At 39.8% G+C, this 20162-nt stretch overlaps 1 protein-coding gene across 1 annotated transcript in view; it reads left to right on the forward strand.

The window, feature by feature from the left end:
• The window catches only part of LOC306814524 (protein hinderin-like), a gene marked incomplete at its 5' end in the record, with an annotated part of 123590 nt that overhangs the window by 8960 nt on the left and 94468 nt on the right, over window positions 1-20162 (forward strand). The window contains one exon of the mRNA XM_079330658.1: window positions 11460-11579. Coding sequence (XP_079186784.1) covers window positions 11460-11579 — 120 coding nt within the window. The remainder of the gene's footprint in view (window positions 1-11459; window positions 11580-20162) is intronic.

Genomic DNA, 20162 nt, shown 5'->3' on the forward strand with positions numbered 1-20162 from the left:
AGCCATCTGATTTGAAAACCTTTATGGTACCATAGGATGGCTTCAGAAAGTAAGGTGTGAAGTAAAGGGAATTTTGGAAACCTGCTTTCTAACAATGTACAAGAAGTAACAATTGTTCTCAGATGGTTAGAGAAGAGGTATCTTCACTATTCTAAGAATGTTTTAATGTGTTTAACTTATTACATAAACATAAACCAAAGTACATCTGTACTGTATTAAAAGTCCAGTGTTGCAAAACAATACAGTGGTCACAAGCATGTAGTGGAGTATAAGGGCAGGATAATACTTGCCCCCCAAAGTCTCACAAAGTCCAGAAGCCTGTAAGTAAAAACTGCAGTCAGGATGTTTCTCTGTGTTTGGTAACACTGGCTGGTGGTGGTGGTGTTGTTCTTAGGAATTTTTTTTAGGTGAGTCCCTATAAACATTTGCAGCTTTCTGTGGAGAGCAGTTCCACAGCTTAGAGGAGCTCAGGGGAGCTTGTAGACACCTGGATCTGCTCAGCTGCTGGGCAAGTGCATTTTCTCTGTCCTGAGATGCTCGCAAGCTCACAACAGTTCGTGCAAGAGTAGGGGCCAACCTGCAGCGTTAGGTCTCCTGAGAACATGAAAGTGGATATTTTTTCATCCCCTTCATGTAATTTTAAGGTACATTGTTCTGGCCAGCCCTGGTATGTCTGTGGACACAAAGGAATGTGTTCTGGGGAAGTGTACTGTTCTTACCTTACAGCTTCCTTTTCTTCTCTGACCATCCAGATCTAAAGACTTTTAGAATGTCTCTTAATTTGAGGAGCTGTGGGTCACTTTACCTACTTCTACATCTCAGATTGCTGGGAGGAAAGAATACCATCATTCATTACATTGAGAAAGCAGAAGTTTCCTTATAATATTTGAATGGGCTGGGTACTGAAAATGGCGAGGGAACTGAAATCAAGAAATGAAATCCAGAGTGTTGGCAAAACAAATTATTTTCATTTTAAAACTTTTCCCGGTTTCAGACAGCCCTGTTTACCTACATAAGTCTCTAATTTTGAGTTGTGAAGCTTATTTTTGAGTACTGTTATTGCAAAAAGAGCCTATCACCAGGAAGAGCAGCAGAACGCACCCTGTTTCAAGCAATAATATTTGATTTCTGAGTGCTGTAAATGATGTAGAAATGTGCATGTATTAATGAGGGGTATAATAGGTTTGAGTGAAAGTGGGAGATAAGATGTGTTAATCTTGTATATTAAATAGTCCTACAACAATGAACCTTATAATGAGGCTGTTATTAAATCTTTCCTTCACTGGCCTCAGTTCAGTGAAACTGGTGCTTCTGAGTTTGGCATGTTTAAAGCCAGATTTCACAAGAAAGGACCAACTTTCTGAGATTGTTGTCATTTTGAAGTCCTTACCCCATTAGAGATGTCTGCAACACATGGTGGAGAAGTTCTTTCCAGCACTCCATCATGTAATATTTTCCCTTTTTTGGGTTTGAGGACACCTCCCTTAATATCAATGTGCTGGTATGGAGTCTGTTTTGACCTCAAGTGTATCTTAGGAAAAGGAGCCCTGCATTTCTCTCATCTACATCGTGCAAACAGATTGTGTTCTAACAGGGTTAGAAAGACTGTCAAAATAGCAATAGTTTTAAAGGAAACAAATTAATTATCTAGAATGATCTGTGATTTTTACATTTGGTGCTCTTCTAGCCGTAGTGCTGAAGACAGCTCCATAAGAAGGGCAAGATTTCTTGGTTCACTGTTTTTTTTTTTTTTTTTCCTATTTTTGTCCAGCAACATTTACAGATTTTCATCTTGCCTCTTGTACCATTTGCCAATAGTCAGATAAAAATCTGTATGCTGCTGTCTGATTAAGTTCCAGTTTAAAAAGAGGAAATAAGAAACTTCAAATAGCCAAGCCTGATGTCCAGTGGAAGATACTGACAACCATGTTAGGAAGCAGCAAACAAAAACTTTCCCTAGCATCCAGATTTCCTTTCCAGTAAGGACCCAAATGAGGTCTTTCTCATTCTGAAGGTGGTGGGAGCTGGGCTGAAGGAGAGACTGATTTTATGCATCAGCATTATTCCTGTTTGCGAGTAAGAAAAAGGTTCAGTGAGAGACGTCAAATATATAAAATTAAGAGCGATGATTGATTGTTACCTGCAAGGAAGCAAAAAGACAGACACCATTGTGTATTCTCAGCTGATCCCCATTCTGATAGTAGCCAAGACCAAACCTGATCAGCTTAGTTATAAAACGAGTTGATGTTTTGTGATCTTACATTCTCATTCTCTGCAAAGCAGAGACCTTTTTGATTTACTATGCATGTTCTTTAATTGAGATGGAGGTGCTGTATCTCTGCTCTCAGTACGTTCAGCTTTCACATTCCACTTCTCTTTTGCCTCTTCATCCCCTTTTCTCCACGCTTCTGACTCCGAGCTCACATTTATCCTGTTAAATAACTCCTTACTGTGTCTAAACATAAGAGGCTGAGCATCAGGTACCTCAATTCCCACCTTATCTCTCCTCAGGCTTCTGCCAGGAGCTCCATTGTCAAATTAGAGTAAGGAACATGTCTGTTTTAATATCGAGTAGTACCGAGATGACAAATGGCTTTGTGTAAACGGTAACAGTGGCTACTGTGAAAAATTTTTAAGTTCTCACAGAGGCCTGCAACTAAAGCAGCGAATGTTCCCAGCGGTGGGTGTTTCACGTAAAGCCGTGACTGCCTCTGCGGGTGGGGCAGAGTGTAATTTGAGGAAGAAGAGCAGCAGGAGGGTTTTCACCTTTCCGAGCGATGCTCTCGGGTGAGAAAATGAACCCCGAGCGTTTGCCCGGGTGCAATACCCGGGGCGGGCACACGGTGGCGCCGCAGCCCCACTTTTGGCGCGGCCCGGGCCGGTCAGCGCCGCTGCCGGCTCTGCAGATGCACATATGGCACAATATTATCATTTTATGGTTACAATTATGAGCAATTTGATACAAAATGAAAGCTAAATTATGCACTGTTCCTTTTATTTGTTTAATTTTGCGCTCTAAATATGTAGAAGGAAAAATAGCGGCGGTATTGTGTGTATGGTGGTAGGTACAATGCCTCCTTTTGGCTTCGCGTTCTCGCTCAGCGCAGGTTGTGATTATTTTCTCTCGTACATGATGAAATGTGTGGAGTTGTTCTCAGGTGCTGGGACTGTTTCGCACAGAAATTGTGTATATCTGAGTCTCCAGGCTCCTTCTTCCATAAAAAATGCAAGGAACATCTACTGGCAGGTAGACAAATATATAAGTAACAAGTTCCTTCACAGTTTCCAGTGGAAGAGGCTGGGTAGCTGTGCCGTTTAAGCAAATGCCAAAGGAAGTCTTTAAATTCTGAAAGTCACTATAGTCGTTGGCAGAGCTCCCCTGAAAGGAGCAAGTATGTTCTGAAAAAATTCCTTCTTGTCAGTGAGGAAAATCTCCTGCCACTGCAGTTCTTAAGCTAAAAGTAAAAATTTTCATGGCCCATGCCAAGACCAGTATCTTGAACAATGATCTGTGGGGTGCATATTTTGTGTATTCAGGCTCTTAGTTTTTCTTTCATCAGATCCCTTACGTTCATTATTATGAAAATGCATATTTTTGCCAGTATATGTAGCAGCGTAATTTGTCTTTTGTTTGTTATTCCTTCCTTTTCAGGAAAAAAAGTTGTTAGCAGAGCCAAGCTATAACATAAATCTTTGTTTTATTTTTTTTTTCTTTGCTTGTAAGTATTCTTTTGTTTGTATTAATGAAGATAAGGCTGGAGATGTGCTTTCCACTTGGAATAGAAAATGCGAGCTCTGAGATGGTATTTGCATTTATTGATCCAGGCACATCTGCTGGCATATGATGGCGTGTGATATTTTTGTCCTTACCCACCTTTGAACCAGAGAACATGGCAGATAAGCTGTCCAGTTTGATTGGCATATCCTGTGGAAAGGATTTTCAATACGTAGGATCAAATCCTGTACCCTAAACTGCTTTTGCACTTTGAAAGTATGTTAGAGACTTCTCCGAGTTCATCTGCTATATTGGGAATTAGTTTTAGGTTTAAATGATTTCCTTGCTCTCATCAAATCATACGGGCTATCTACTTCTTTGGCCAATTTTAGATGCACTATATTTGTATTGTGCATCTCAATATTTTCCAGAGTGTTAAAGCAAACTTGGGAATTTCATCAGTTGTGTGGAACAGAGCATCTTGGTAGATGATATAAAACTTAGGCTGTCTATAAAAGAAATTGCCAAATTACAAGTACTAGGATAAATCATGCTGGTGAATTTAACCAGGGTAGAAAATGTTGTATCTTCTATTGCTTTTTCTTTGGAATCAGTTTTAACAGAGGCTCTACAGGTGCTATTGGTGGAAAGGGAAAGATTATTTTTTAAAAACAACTCTTCAACTGTTTAGGAAACTGTGGTTTTTTTTATTTCTGTTCATACCTGACATCTGTGAGTCCAGAGACTAGATATGAATTTGTTGTTTTTTGTGTGCTTCCTGATAGCTCCAGAAGACTGCCTTGGCTTTGTCCTTAACTTTCTTAACTCAGTAGCTTTTCTGTAGGTAGGTAACCATAACTTAACTAATTTGTATGCACTGTATGCAGTCTCGGCTCACTTCAAAGTGTAATCAAGTCATGAACTAATTACAATACCATATTCCCAAAGAATGTAAATTTAATTTCCCTTCAAACAGAATGGGAATGTATTAAGCAATTCCTTTATATGAGAGCTGTGGCATTCAACAACATAATGCTGATGCTTCAAACAGAAGTGAAGTTCTCAACTTTTGTGGACCTTGTGACCTTTTTCCCTATGCATCTTCCCTTTTTATTCTTGCATCTTGAGTTAATTTACTGACTGGATAACAACATTAAAATATTCAAGCGTAAATTAAAATGTAACTGTTGGGCATCAGATTAGAGATCACTCTGTCTTATTGTATGTGACTTGCTTCTTTATAATGTTTCCAGAATTGTGCTTCCTAAGGCATTTGGATCAGAAGGAAATTGTGTTTTGAATTGAAGGCTCATAAGGTTCAGACTCTCACCAGATGATTTCTTTAATACTTCGAAAAGTGGATGTGCAGAAAGTTCCCTACAGGTTCTTAGCATCACTGTGCCAGGGAGTCCACATAAACTCAGATATATAAGAACGAGCAAAGTGAAGTTGTTCATAAAACATTTTATTACCTTCAGTCTTTGCTGCAACTTCAGAGTTTAGATAATAAACCTTCATAGAAGTTACTAGTCTCTACCCTTTCTCAGAACAATTATTCACATAGAGTCAAACCACTTCTTTTATTTCTCCTGATTTTAAGGCAGAAGAAACAGGGTTGACTTTGATCTGTGCCTGGATAGTCTGATTTCTAAAATGCAGTCCTGTTGTTTTTCTGAGATGAGATTGTCAAAGCACAGGACTGTATGTATTAAACACAAGTAGCATTTTAAAATTAAATGTGGGTCAGCTTCCAATGAAGTATGTAATTGTTAAATGCTAAAGGAAAGAGCTTAGAATATCTTGGTTTATATTTTAAAGTGTTCCTTTTAGATGTTAATTCATTAATACCAGCAGTTTATTTTTATTCATATGACTTTTCATATGTAAGTAGTTGAAGCTGCATTATTTTAATCCTTTCTTTGGTTAGGAAGAAAAAAGCCTGCAGGTGGAAATCAGAATGACATACATATTGCTTCTTTCCCAAAAGGCATGGTATCTCTTTCCTATTGATATGCAAAATATTAAGGCAGAAAATAAACCCCATTGCTTTATGTGTCAAAATACTGTGAAAAATATATGCTGGGGTGATGCATGAAAAAAAGTGTGGGTCCACTTCAAACTGAACACACTTGTAAGTGGAATTTGCCATCAGTCTGTCATGGGTTTTGGGGGCTCTGCAGACTCCATAAATTTGGCTCCCTTGTACTATGGTGTTTAGATATAATTTGATCCTTAGTTGTAGCTATAGGGATGGCTCTAAAACCCAGCTGCATGGGTTTTAGCCTTTGCCTGGGTTTGGTGAAATGCTCTCTTAGAGCATTCTTTAAAGTCACTTTTGGGCTACTAACTGTACAGTGACATGTCATAGTAGAACATGGTGCCATGGTTATGGATGCAGTGGTGTGTCTGTTAAAGAGCTGTGAGCTTGCTGTGGCATTCTTCAAATGCCAGGCACAGGCCAGCAGCATTTTGGAAGTGGTGTAGTGTTGCTGTTTCTGCCAGAAAAAACCCAACCTGCAAAGAAGTCCCACAAAAGCATCAAAGCAAGGACAGTTAGATCAGGCACGTGGTGCTTGATGCTCTGCTGCTGGGATTGTGCACAGCTCCTTGATTTGGTCTGGTGCACATTCCTGCTTGGAGATCATGCAGACAAGCTCAGGTCTGTCTGCAATTCATCTGAGTAGATTTTTCTTGGGAGAACAAAGACCTCTCAGGGCTTAGTGTAGCTTCATCCACCCACTGTCAGTGGCATTTCCTCAACATCTCCTTCCTTCTCTAGTTTTTCTCACAGTACTTGTTTTAAAGGGGCTACCTGAGCCAGTGAAAAGAATTGAGTCTGCTGAAACTGCCAACATGATGATAACTAGTCAGGTTTCCAGATGCTTGACCTTCAGCAGGAATTTGAAAAGGGCAATGCTTTGTGGCTACTGGGTTGTGATTGCACATGCGAAGAAACTTTCTTCATCACTTCACAGGAGGTTTCTTGTATCTTTACCAGAGTTCAAGTTAATACTGTCTGATTTAAATTCCAATCCAATTTGTGTGTGTTTGACTTTTTTTCCCTTTGATTGCTTTATTCATCTTTGTATATCTCTGTAATAGCTCTGAGTCTCTAGAGAGTCTTCCATTGGATATGGGGGCTGATGGGACTGCAGCATCTGGTGACTAAAGATGGAGATTCAGCTCCTGTGTTCTGTTCTGTTATGGATCAGAGAATGCAGCCCTGAATGAAAGGACAGTCCAAACTGAAGCTACAGTCAGGGACTACAGGAGTGAGTCATCACTGGGCATCTTGTTTGATGCTTAGGAGGTCTATTAGGGCTTTTCTGCATGGGTGAATGCAGGCAAACTCGGACTCTGGGCTGATCAAGGGCAAGATTAATCTGATCTGTTAATGCTGTGCCTGAGCTGTGCTAATTTACCATGCAGCTGCAAGATGCATGTCCTGGAGCTGGCTTGAGGAGCGTGGGGCTTCTGGGCTGCACCTGTGTGCTCAGATATGCTCAAAGACTCCCCCTGACACAGTTTTCCCATGTGTAGAAAGGGAACAATAGAACTGCTGCCCGTCCCAAAAATGCTCTTCACAAACCAGTGAGGAAAGTGTCACTAGGTGGTGAGTTCTCACAAACACTCTGAAAATACAGGAAGGCCTTTGTTATTAGATTGGTTGCAAAGAATCTTGTTAGCTGTGTTCTTTTCTCTTGCTAGTAGCTTCTAGAAAGGTGTTTTTTTTTTCCCGGCCTCAATTTGCTGCTTTAATTTTCCTTTTTTTTTAAATAAAGTGAGATAAAACAAAACATTTATTCCTAAGTGATAAAGGCCCCCAAAGAAATTTCTTTCTAAGGAGAAGATTATCTTGTGGTTCAGTTGTCTTTTTCCCTCTTTTAAAAGGTGATATGAGAAAGGCAGAATTTTGTTAAATAGGCTAAGGACTCTTTACTAGAGCAACTCGATGTTCCCTTCTTTTGGAAACCTGGATTTGAAGAGACCAGTAGTTGTTTGAATTGCTGTAGCATGAACATTGCTTGGGACAAACATGTGGAGGCTGATGTGTAGAATTCAAGAGCTTCTTAGGTGGATGCTGGATGCTCTGAACTAAAAGATTTCAGATTTTAAGCTGGGCTTCACTTCTACTCAAAGTGGAAGTGGGAACAGTGGAGGAAGTAAATGGGTGTGACAGAGACTGGCCCTTCTCCTGGCTCCTGGGAAAGCAAGAACTCTGGTTTTTTCCTACTTCAGCCTGTGGGAGGCTGACAGTATTTCAGCAAGGAGTAAGCTGTGAGTAGTTGAGGTAGCTGTAAAGCAGACTTAATAGCCTGAGGAGTAGGAGTTGAACTGAAGGAAAGAGTTGAGACTTTGCAAGGAGAATAAACACTCCCAGACAGGTGACTGTTGATGAAGAGGGGTTCTCTGCTCCCAGCTCCACTTGCCTTGTGCCAGATCTTGTGTCTGGCTGTCCTTTTGCCTCACTGGGGAAGTTTGCTCAGGCCAAGAGTGAGGAATTTGGGTAGCAGCAGAGCTGATGTGGATGGAAGGAATGAGTGGGAGAGTATCTTTGGAAGCAGTTGAACATCATGTTGGCTGTGCCTTCTTGTGAAGCTTCACCCCAAGGAAAAGCTCTTTGTTCCCTGCCTGGCTCCCTGGACATGCATTCCTGTCTTCTGTAAAGTGTCACCACTGTGTGCTGGCAGCCCCTCCCCTCAAAGCCAGCTATTTCCACTGAGGTCATTATCTGAGTCATCAATGAGCTCTTAATTCTTTGACTTACATTCTGTGAAAAAATTAATTAGTGTATTCTATAAAATATGTAGCACTTGCAGTCTGACACGTAAATATGGCTGTTGAAATCCTAACTTTTGCATTTCTATTTTTATTTTTTTTATTCCCCCCCACTTCACATACAACCTTGATACTTTACTAATAAACTGCATAGAGATTATTAGTCTAATGCATTCAAATGCATCTTTCTTGGACATAAAGCTGCTGTTCAGTGAAATGCCAAGTACTACTTCTCCTGGGTAACTAACATCTTGCAAATCCAATATTTGTGCTTCTGAACACATGAAGAATTTGCAAATGTGTCCATTCAGATATGTTACTTTTTTTTGGAATGCAAATCTGTAGGATTTCTCCTGTACTGTTTTTTCAACCCTACAACTTTTTTTTTTTATTTTTAAAAAAGCAGATAATGAAAATATTTATACCATGTATGTGTGTCCAAAGAGTGTGTTGCCTTAGTAGGTGCATGATCCTGTTATAGCTGAATGACTTAAATATTTTTGTGGAGGTGTTGTGTATTGGCCTGGCTAATTTGTAGGAGAAAAAGGAGATAATCTTGCTGCTTTTAGCAAAAAATTCAGTAGAATGAGAGCGTAAGATCTAGTATTAAGGCTTTTTTTTTCTTCTTAAGAAGATATTTTGCAGTAAATGTACCAGCACATTTTTGAGAATTGCTATACTTTCAGCTATTCTGCATCTGTCTTAAACAAATGAACTCTATTTTCATATTTGAAACTTCATGTTTACTTGGTAAGCATAACATGGCTTTAAACTCTTAGTCTGTGGTTGCTGCAACAATACTTTGCTTATTGTAGAGTGGTTGTGTGAATGAGGATGGTTTTAATCCTCTAATGCAGTGAGTTTTACCATGGCTGACCAAATCTCACAAGAATTTCAGAGACATCTTGGCCACCATTCGAACTCTTGTGAGCAGTTGCCCTTCCCACTTATGATCACATAACTGGCCTTTGGACAATCAGGATTTCCTTGCATATTTTGCTGATGTTACCTTTGTTCGTCCTGCTTTAAAGAGTATTTTAAATAAATTTGGCAGCCACATGCAGGTGGTGGTGGCATGTGTACCGTGAGGGCTCTGCAGCCTGTGAAACACAAATGGGACATGTTTTCAATGGTGCCTGGAGTGTGGCAGTCTGCTGGCTTTCCAGTAGGACTGGTACCAGCACTGTGGCAAGAGTGAGGGTGGCTGCCTGGCCATAACTCGTGTGCCCCAGGGCTGTGTAGGGTGCTCGTTTCTGGTGCCAGCAGTGTGCTAACTGGAGGGAGGAGAGGGCAAAATCTCTTTTGTGGGGAAGGGGTTGCTGGAAGCAAAGTGAATTAAGAGGGCCGTAAAAAATTGATAAAGATAGATAGGACTGTCCGTTTTTATATTCTGCCACATAACATGGGTTTAAATGAATTTCCCTATAATTTGTCTTCAAATACCGACATTTAACTCTTAGGCTGTATAAATGAACTGGCTTTTGCTAGAGTAAAATTCATGCCCTGCGTCCAGGCTAATATGTTCACCTACTATAAACATTACTGCCTATGGTTACAACTGGAATAAAAAATTCCTTTTATATACATCATAGCTGGCAGAGACTCCTGAGACCACCACAAATCACTTCAGCCTTTTGGTGCTCTCTGACGAAATGAACTGAAATGTAAAACAGCTCCAGCTTCAGGCAGGCTGGCTCTGGAAAGCAATTAGCTTGTTAAGAACATTGTTTGTACCCTCCCATATTTCCAGGTGCTGAGCAAAGGTGTTATGAGAGCTCTCCTGATTGATTTCAGCATTGGGGTTTATTAACCTTCCATTCCTTCCTAAAATGTTTTGCTTATTCTCCCGGTAGCCCTTTATTTAAAGGAAAGAAAACCAACCAACCAACAACAAAAATGAATCCCTGGCAAGGCCACCCCTCCTGAAAAAAAAATAAGAAGAAAGGGGTGAGGGGGAGGGAAGGCAACAAAACTGAACCAAAAAAAACCCCAAACCCTTAGGGTCATAACAGGGAATAACAAAGCAGTGAGTTATTTATGCAGCCATGATTGGCAAAAGTGATTGCAACATGAATTTGCCCAGAAGCAATGATTAGATCATAAAAATGTTAAGGAAATCTGTAACTCAACACCGTTTTAAAGATTGAAGAAGTTTTTGTTCCCTACCTTAATTGCAGTGACTTGTTATTAAAGTATTTATTCAGAGTAATCTCTTTGGACAGCGAGCCTTTATCCCATCTGCATGCATAATTAAAAGTGAGGGGGGAGAGAGGGGAGCATAAATGGTTTACCATGCTACATGAGCAAGGGAGGGAATTACACAATGACAGGTGAAGAGCAGATTTATCTCCTGTTGGAATTTCAATGCTGCAAGCAAGGCAGGACACTGTTGCTAATATCCTTGCAAACACCACAGTTGCTGCTTCTCCAGATTACTGTCCAAAAATTATTGCTGGTCTGTAAAAGGCCTGTAGCACTGCATCTGTGGCTGTGGGGTTTTGAGCCATTGGCACTCAAGCAAAGAGATTGGATTTGGGTATGTGGGCTTGTGAATCGATGCCTGTGCTTAAAAATGGACTATTTACTTACTTGGCTGGCTATTTATTTATTTATAAATAAACATTGGTAATGGCTGGCTTTGCTGAATGCGGATTAAGAGGGTTGTAGCTGTTCCAGCTGAAACAATGTCATCACCTGCCTCCTGCTGCTGTCCCTTTTCCAATGATAAAAGAATTTGGTGCAATTTTTCTTTTTCTACTCTGAGTAGGAAGAAGCTTGTACTTGAACATTCATCTCTAGGCAGATTTATCATCATTAGGCGCTACTCAAACACATGGTATCTGTTTTTAAATTGAACTGTTATGGACCTAAATCAGGTTTACACAGAGTAAGTTGGTATATATTTGGCTATAACTGTTTGCTAAAGAGTGTTTTTCCCTTAACTTCTGATGTCTCACCTCTGCAGCAGCAGTACAGAGAATGCCAAGAACTTCTGAGCCTTTATCAGAAGTACCTGGCTGAGCAGCAAGAAAAACTATCACACTCCCTTTCTGAACTCAGTGCTGCCAAGGAAAAAGAGCAGAAGGTAAGCTCTTTCTTGCCATCTTTTTTTTTTTTTTTTTTCAATGACCTAGTCAAAACATCTTTTTGAGACTGTGAGTGTATTATCTTACATCATGAAGGGTTGAATACTATTTTGTGATTGGTTTCCCATGAGTCCTTGCCTTAATACATGGATTGCAGGAAAACAAAGAGAAAAATCCTGACAAGTTTTTAGTCGATAGAATGGGTGAAGTTAATTGACCATATTATAATAGAGTAGGAATCATGGGAGCCCACACCTTTGCCAAGGAGAAAGTTAAAATGCTGTTTTGTTTTCTGTTCTGTTATTTAAACAGGAAAATAATTGCAGTCACTGTAGATATAGCCTTTCACATTTTCACTGTGGCTTTTGATGATTGAAAAGGGCATTACAGATGATGTATTTGGTCAATAAGAGCTTTCTCAAGTCTGTAAAGCAGCTCGTCTGATTTGAGCTATTTATAGAAGACCTATAGTTCTACATGCAGTTAAAACCAGAAAATGTTGACTAGGGATACATGTTAAATTAAATGATAAAATGTTTCTCAGATGTAGGCACCCAAAGCCTTGAGAACATGGTTGCCTGAGATTTTCTTCTGGTGGCTAGATGCTCAGTTTGCATCCCTGCTGGTGGCAGATTATACCCTGGAAGAGAAGACTGCCTATGCAATGCTCTACCCCGTGTTCTTGCTGTTCTCTGGTGTCACCTTCCATCTGCAGATCTCCAGAATCCATCCTGCTAAGACCATGCCTTTCTATAGGGGTTATGCCCTTGATCCCCTCTTCTGCTGGAACAGTCTAAAAGGCTTGTTTACAACAGGGCTAGAAGTAAAGTCATCAGCATAGAGTATCCAAAAGTAGACCTGATTCTGGCATGTCAGTGGTTCCCTGCTGTGAGAATTATGCAGGGAGATCCTGCTTCTCAGGAGGCTGGAGACTGTGCAGGAAAGAGTATTTTAATTTTCTCAGGAAGGAGGTAGCAATATTCTGTGATTTCACTGGCATCAGGAATGTTTTTTGTTTTTTTTGTCTTAATGATGTGGTTTTTAAAATCTTTTGTAAACATTTAATTTTCTTTCTTTTGTGTTTATATCTGCCACCCATTTTTGTGATGGCATTGAATTCAAAACAAGAATATCCTCCCAGAATGGATGATGTCTTGTATGGTGTGTTGCTGCTGACATGCAGCTTGCTGGGACTCTCCATGGAAAATAGTCCAGAGTGGAGTCCATGTAGTCCAGAAGCACTGTGGTAGCTGTGTTTTGGGTGATGCCAATCCTTCTTTCAGGTTTTGCCCTGAATGTTTAATTTCTAGCCTTTCAGCTTCAAAGGCATTTTTCCTATACTAGGTTAGCCCTTAGTATTGAGGGATCCAGTGTTACCACATCTACTGGAAAAAGGCATGGAAGCAAATAATAAGAAACCTTCAGACCACTGACTATCAAATTAGTTCAACAATCCACATTCATCTCCTCTGTTCTGTCTTCCTAATCACTCTATCAGTGTGTACACAGAGACTTATTTAAAATAGTTTTTTGGTTTAATGTGCAAAGTTCTATCAAGCTTGTTGTTGATTCCTTTATTTCTTTTCTCTGTACTTACAGGTACTTTTGTCCACAAATGCAAATTCAGATATTATAACAAGGTTTACCTTGACATTTCCTTTATGGTTACACACTCTACAGCTCCAGCCTAGCAGGTCTGAAATTACCCTAGTCCCCTTGTTGTATGCAAAGCATTGTAGGCATAGATAAAAACCTGTCAAAACATGCTTCAATTGGTTTTTCTTATAGTGTGCAAAATGTTTCTCATGTTTCTAGCCCTACTCTTCAATTTTCTCATTCTTTGCATTTGGTTTTATAAATTGTTACAATTTTTCACCCAAACAAGCACTTTATGCTGTGTTTTCCTCACACTTTACAAACTGTGAAGAGGTGGGCTGGTCTGCCCGACTCTGTCCTTTCTTTCCCTCACTCCTTCATGGGGTAGCTTTGAAACCAAAGAAGAGTCACTGGGTGCTTCTTGATGGGCCAGTTATTTTCACACATCTTTTAATACCTGAACTGTGAGCTCTTAGTGTCCTGATGGGTCTCTATTCTGTTTGAGTGCTGTCTTCACACACTGGTTCAGGTCAGCACTGTTCTCTCTGCCTGATGGGATCTGCCTAAGGGGAGCACAGCAGTGGGGGATTTTTGAAAGGAAAGAGTTCTGGACAGAGCCAGAACACTTTCCTCTTGTTCCAAGTACTGCCCATGCCAGTTCCTTCTGCCCCACGGGAGCTTTTTGTGCTCTCCCTCTCTGTTTTAAGGAAGACTTTGACAAGAGCAATCTTATTGGAATCTTAGGATAATGAAAATCTTTTATGAGTTTTGTTTGAATCCAGATCCATTTGAAATATTTTCCTTTCCACTTGATTTTGTCTGGGTTAAGGAAATCTAGGCTATATCTGGGTTTAAAGCAAGATAACTAGCTTGCTACATAGTTTTCTCTTTGTGGAACTATCTAGGAGATGTAATCAGCATTTCCTCTTTCAGGACACTGCTGATCTCACTGGGATCTCTGTTTCGATGTGCGATGTTGTTCCGATTTTCCCATCTCTTGCAGAAACATTGGATTGTACAGTTGTGCTCTGTAATGAAGCACTTCATTCGTCTGCCTGTTTTGAGCCAGTCTTTCTATTTTTGTTCACTTTCTCCCCTTTTTCTTACTTGTTAATTTAGAGCAATTTCTAGTGCTACACCTCTGAACACCCCCTGCTTCTGCTTTTCACCTGCCTGTCTCCCTCATCCTTACCCTACTATAATTCGGATCATGAGCTGTCACTTTCCCCTGGGCTTAGATAGATATTTGGAAACATCTCCTTTCAGTGTTTAAATGTGTATTTTTTTTCAGAATAAGGCAATTAACAGGTCAAGAGAACAGCAGTGTTACCAAACATTGATGGCATTGTTGTAAAAAGAGTTGCAGTTCTATACGATGTAAGTGACTGCAGTAGCTGTGTGCAGGTGGCTGAAATGCAGCCCTGGTTTGTTGCTGTACTGAACTAATGCAGATGCTTTGGTGTTAACTTATATTTTTGTCTGTTTTAGTATCCCCTAACGATAGCAGTAACTCTGAAACCATGTTTTCCTCTTAGCTAATATTGCTTCTTTATAATGAAAGTCAGCCCTCAAAATGTAAAGAAGCATCCTGGTAGTAGTGAAATAAAATTGCTGGGAAGATGGTGGTAAAATGATTTAAGTGAGAACTCTCGTGGAGTCAATAATCAGTAACTGGAACATGGAACTTCCTTTTTTTGTGAGATAAAGTTAATTCCATTTGAAAAGATACTTAAGGTGACATGAATTGAATTATTCAAACTGGCCTTCTCAGCATTAACTCTAGGTTAATATCTCATGATGCCTCTGGTTTCATTATAAGAGTTTTAAGTACATAACTTTTTATAATAAATTCAATACCTAGAAGCCGAACTGAAATTGGTTTACCTTCTACCAACCCATAAAAAGAAGCATTAATTGTAAAGTGAATATTAAAGTGGTCACTAAAGTTGACTCAGATTCAGAGAGATAGCACTTTGGTGAAGGAAGAGCTCTGCTGAAAAATAAGCTTTTGCCTTGCTGTTAATAGAAAATATCATTCATATTAAAATGTAGTTAAACTTTTCTATCAAAAATGATTTTTGGATATACTCTGCAGCAGCCAAATGCTCAGTCTTTGCCATTTTCAGAAGCTTTGCAGAGACATGTAAAGAAAATTGCCCTTGTTCTAGGTAATCATGTCTGACCTAGTTTATATACTCACTACTTCACTGCCATCTCAAACAGTGGCAAGAATCCAGTTTGATTTGGCACATTCTGGCTGATGAACTTGTAGATGTTCTGCAGTGTAGGGCAGGACTTGAGGCACAAAAGGTGGACAGGCAGCTGAGTTTCTGCAGACCTGGGGTTCTTGAGGTCTGTCACTTTAAAGAAGGGTAATACCTGTAGTCTTAGCACTGCTTATTAATGTTAATCTTTGAATTTACAAGTACAGCTGGCAGTGTTTGCTTCTTATTTGTGGAAGATTACCAACACATCTGCTGATTCCCTTGATTCACAAAGATGTTTGTGTGTGTGAGGCTTCAGTTCTTCCTTGTGTAGAAGAAGCATTGATATGGAGTGGGATTATAGATGGAAAGGAATATCAAGGATATATTTTAATTGGTGTATCATCTTCCCTTTCCCTCTGTGTTGTGATGTCTGCCTCCTCTCTTGGGCTTTGCCAGTGGCTCCCATGAGGAACAAGGTACTGTTCAATGCCAAGCGCCATGGAAGCATCCTGAAAGACATGGTCTGCTTTGGGCATGTAATAAAATCCTAACAAAATTGACTTTTGTGAAGGCCTTTTTGTAAAAAAACCCCTCTTTTTTTATAATCTTGTAATTTCTCCTGGATCATTTCTTAAAAATTTTTGAATGGAGTTGTATCACTTCACAGTAAAGTCTGAAAAAAAGCCTTTGTCTACAAAAACTAGTAAACCTTGCTTTCTTTTGATATTGGCAGCTTAGATTCTCACCCATTGTTTTGTTTTGCCTTAATAAGGATGATTCCATACTAAACATTCAAGCATTACTTATTTTATTTAATAATTTTTCCTTTGAAAAAGATACTGAAAGACACCAATCTTCAGAAGCCTTTCCTTTGTTATTGTCCCCATACTTCCCCAGTTGCAGTTTTTTCCGGTACAGGTCACCTTTAAACACATTCTTAGGTTGCTTAAAGAAAAAAATATCCTACATATATGAAGTGTTTTGAACGCTGTAAGGTAAACCTTCATGATAGAATTGACTTTGTCTGTTTACCCAGCTGTATGGAAGCAATGGATGAGCCCATCTGAAAGATACTTGAAAACTGGGATAATAAATAAAGAACTAATTTGACTAGGGACTCAAGGGTATTGGAATAATTTTGCAAGGCCAGACAGAGACAGTTTAGCATGAGTAACTGTCAGGAATAGCCTTGCCTTACCTGTGTTACTTTCTGCAAATCCTCTGATCTCTCTCTGTGCCTCTCTTATCTGTAAAAATGAGATAATGTTTTTCTCCTCATTCTGATTTTTTTTTTTTTTTTAAACTGAGAATGTCAGGTTTCCGGTGCTTTTTCATGGGTGTTCAAAGTGATTAGCAGTGATATTTCAAACATAGGATGGTCTGGAATAGACTACCTTGTAATAGCATGAAAAGAAATAATGTTTTTTTGCTTTTACCTCTAAGATACTAGGTCATAGTTAATTTACCTGTCTTTTCTAAAAAATGTTAGCACCGAACAGGAATGCAGATGGATATAAATATTTAAGCAAAATGAAATACATCAGTATTGCAATACCTGTGCATTGCTATCATTCACAACAGAATTCCACCCGCACTCAATCCCCTGAGATGTGTGCAACACTAGAAATATTTTGCTTGCCCAGTCTATTTTCTTGATGTGAATGACACTGTATTCCTGGTGATAAGCACTTCACTCTCAGCTCACTCAGTTCACTGCTTAGCTGAGATCTGTGCCAGTTCACCATCTCTTTGTTCTACAGTCTTTAATCAGCCTTGTCCTCTAGTCTCTTTTAAGGTATTTTCATTTTTCTTTTGTTTTCTTCAATATGCTTCTGTCAGTTTCATCCATTTAGCTTTAAAATTGTCCCTCCTATGGAAATCTTTTCCTTGGGTGAACAGTCATCTGTGGTGTATATTTTTCTGTTGGGGGATAAATCTAGAAGGAAGACAGTGCTTTCCTTTCTATTCTCTGAGATGAAAACATCCTCTTGGCTTTATAGGCTTCTGATGACACTGTTACACTTGTGAAACGTCACCTCTGGATTTACATGAGAATTCAAATTTGCAGCAGAACTGCCTGTCCTTGAGAAGCACTTTGCAAACTCTTAGATCTGATATTGCAATTTCTCCAGTCTAACGTTATAGTGGCTCTTGGGAGAGTGAATTGTGGCCATACTCACCAGCATCCTCTCACTTTGAAGTGGAAGTAAGGCTTTCTTCAGTAGATTCAAGGCTGCATATGAATACACTTGCTGTCAAAGACTTTGTGTTAAGCTACAGGCCTTGAGGAAGGAAACTTCTGTTCTCTCCATCCCTTTGTGGAGTTACCCGTTTGCCTGGCAGTCATTAGGAGTGTAAGCATGCCAGCTGCCTAGCCATATGCTGTCACTACTGTTGTATAGTCCATTTGACCTATGCACGTGCCCTCTGATTCAGCAATATTTAGCCTTTTTGAAAACTTGAGACTCTGGAAAATCAGTTTCTCATGTACTTACATCCTTGATTCACAAGTTACCGGTTCCTAGATTTGTCTGATTCCTCCAAGTGGGGCATGTCCTTTATATTGTGATTAACACTTCATTCCTGAACTCCAGGAAAACCAACACTGGCAGCTTTCAAACCTCAATTGAGCCTAACTTTGTTAGGCTTGAAGCTTTGAAACTTTGAAGCTTGCCTTGTTTTGGTGCTCTGTAGACCAAATAATTAGCATGTTTCCCATCCAGCTTGAATTTTTCTTTCACTATTGTGTATTCTCTCTTCACCTTTCTTCAGCCTTTCAAGAGGGAGATCATCCTGTGAGAACATATTCCAGTAAAAAGTGAAAATGTTTCTAGGCCTATCCAACAATTGGAACCCTATTTCTGAAATTGCAAACAGAGTTGCCATTTCTTGCTTTTGAAATGAATGCAGTCTAACTCATCTAGGATTTCATAATCTAAATACCCTTATTCATCACTGTAGATTACAGATAGTGTGATATAAGTGATTACTATATTGAAAGATAAATTGCTTGCCATCTCTTGCCTGCAAAGCACACATTTTTGTGTGTTGATCAGGTTGTTTAATTAGAGGTGTCTTTATTTAATGAAAGCCAGGTGATTATCAGTTCAGGGCACTAAAGGTTGGTCTTTGTATGGCAGAAAGATTTTTCATGAGAGCTGAGGGTGTAATTTTCTTTCAGCTAAGAAGGTGGGAATTCGTTATCTGTCTGTACCAGGATGATTGCCTGCAGAAATATCTCTTCGAGTTAGTTCTGAATACCCTAAGATTTAGCTTGAGTCTTTCATTTTGAGCTGAGCAAAAAAGTTTGAAATTAAGGTTTTTCTGATGCACAGTTTGCCATTTGAAGTTTGTAAGGAGTCTCCTTCCGGGATTTTATCCACCATAGGACAAATTTCTAAAGTTCTTGAGACATCTGGACTCATCTCCTTATATAAAAAGAATGTAACTGGTGAAGTGGCTTCAGCAGAGACCAGGCATCTACAGCATTTACTGCAATTCTGCATACATGTTGCATGTGTTTTTTGGTTTATAGTAGTGTGATTGTCTGTCTCTGATACAGTGAATGCATTATATATCATTGCATAACAATTCTTCATTGCTGGCAAATGCCAGAAAATGTCTGATGTGTCTCTCTGAGTTACAGTAGCACACGTTGCTCTTTGATTTGAAACTTTGTTTATGTAATTTCAGATTTTGGCACATGTGTAGAAACAGATGATGTAGACATTCAGTACTATCATGTGCCAAAGATTTTTCAGAGTACAATCAACAGGAAAAGAGATGCACAAGTTTCTCCTGTCTATGCAAGAAAATGGTCAATCTGAAATGTAAGTTTTCAAACTACCCACACATATGCATGGGCTCTCCAGCTGACTGAGTTACTTGCTAAGGTTTAGAGTACAGGAAAGCAAATGATGTCCTCTGACCTCTCTTGGAAGTCTGGATTACCTTGAAGTTGGTCTCTGCCTTGAAAGAAAGTAATTTCTCATTAATCTTTAATAGATGCATTAAATTACATGTTAAATCTTTCCCCATCAGTTCTCCATAAGTGGTAGTGATTCTATTGACTGGAGCAGACCAGAAAGAAGATGATATCTTCTGTTTTCTGGTGTGTGATTTCAAAAACTCCTCTTACCCTCTGGAGCTGAGTCATAAACATCAGTCCCTTAGTTGTACGATGCATCTGATGAATGTCTCCGCTCTAAAACTTCAGAGGAATTTTCAGAAAGATCTGCTTGGTGGATTAGACTGGAGGTGGTGTCTACCTGTAATTTAGTAAAGCTTTTGACTCTGTCTTGTGCAACATTCTGCTGGAGAAACTGTCTGTTCATAGTTTGGATGGGTGCACTGGTGACTGGGGGAAAAAAACTGTTTGATGGCCTGGCCCAAAGAGTGCTGGTGAATGGAATTACATCCAGCTGAGGCTGGTCATAGTGGTGTTCCCCAGGACTCTGTACTGGCCAGCCCTGTTATTTGTATTGATGATCTGAATGAGGAAATCAAGAGCTCCTTTAGTCAGTTTGAGGACAATACAGAGCTGGGTGGGAGTGCTGATGTGCTGGAGGGCAGGCAGGCTCTGCAGAGGGATCTGCACAGGCTGGATCCATGGGCTGAGCCCATGGTGTGAGACTCAACAGGGCCAAGTGCCAGGTCCTGCCCTTGAGTTACAACAACCCCCTGCAGCTCCAGGCTGGGACAGAGTGGCTGGAAAGCTGCTGAGAGGGAAAGGACCTGGAGGTGCTGGTGCTCAGTGGCTGGACATGAGCTGAGTGTGCC

The sequence above is a fragment of the Erithacus rubecula genome, assembly GCF_903797595.1.
Source record: "Erithacus rubecula genome assembly, chromosome: Z".
Lineage (NCBI taxonomy): Eukaryota > Metazoa > Chordata > Aves > Passeriformes > Muscicapidae > Erithacus > Erithacus rubecula.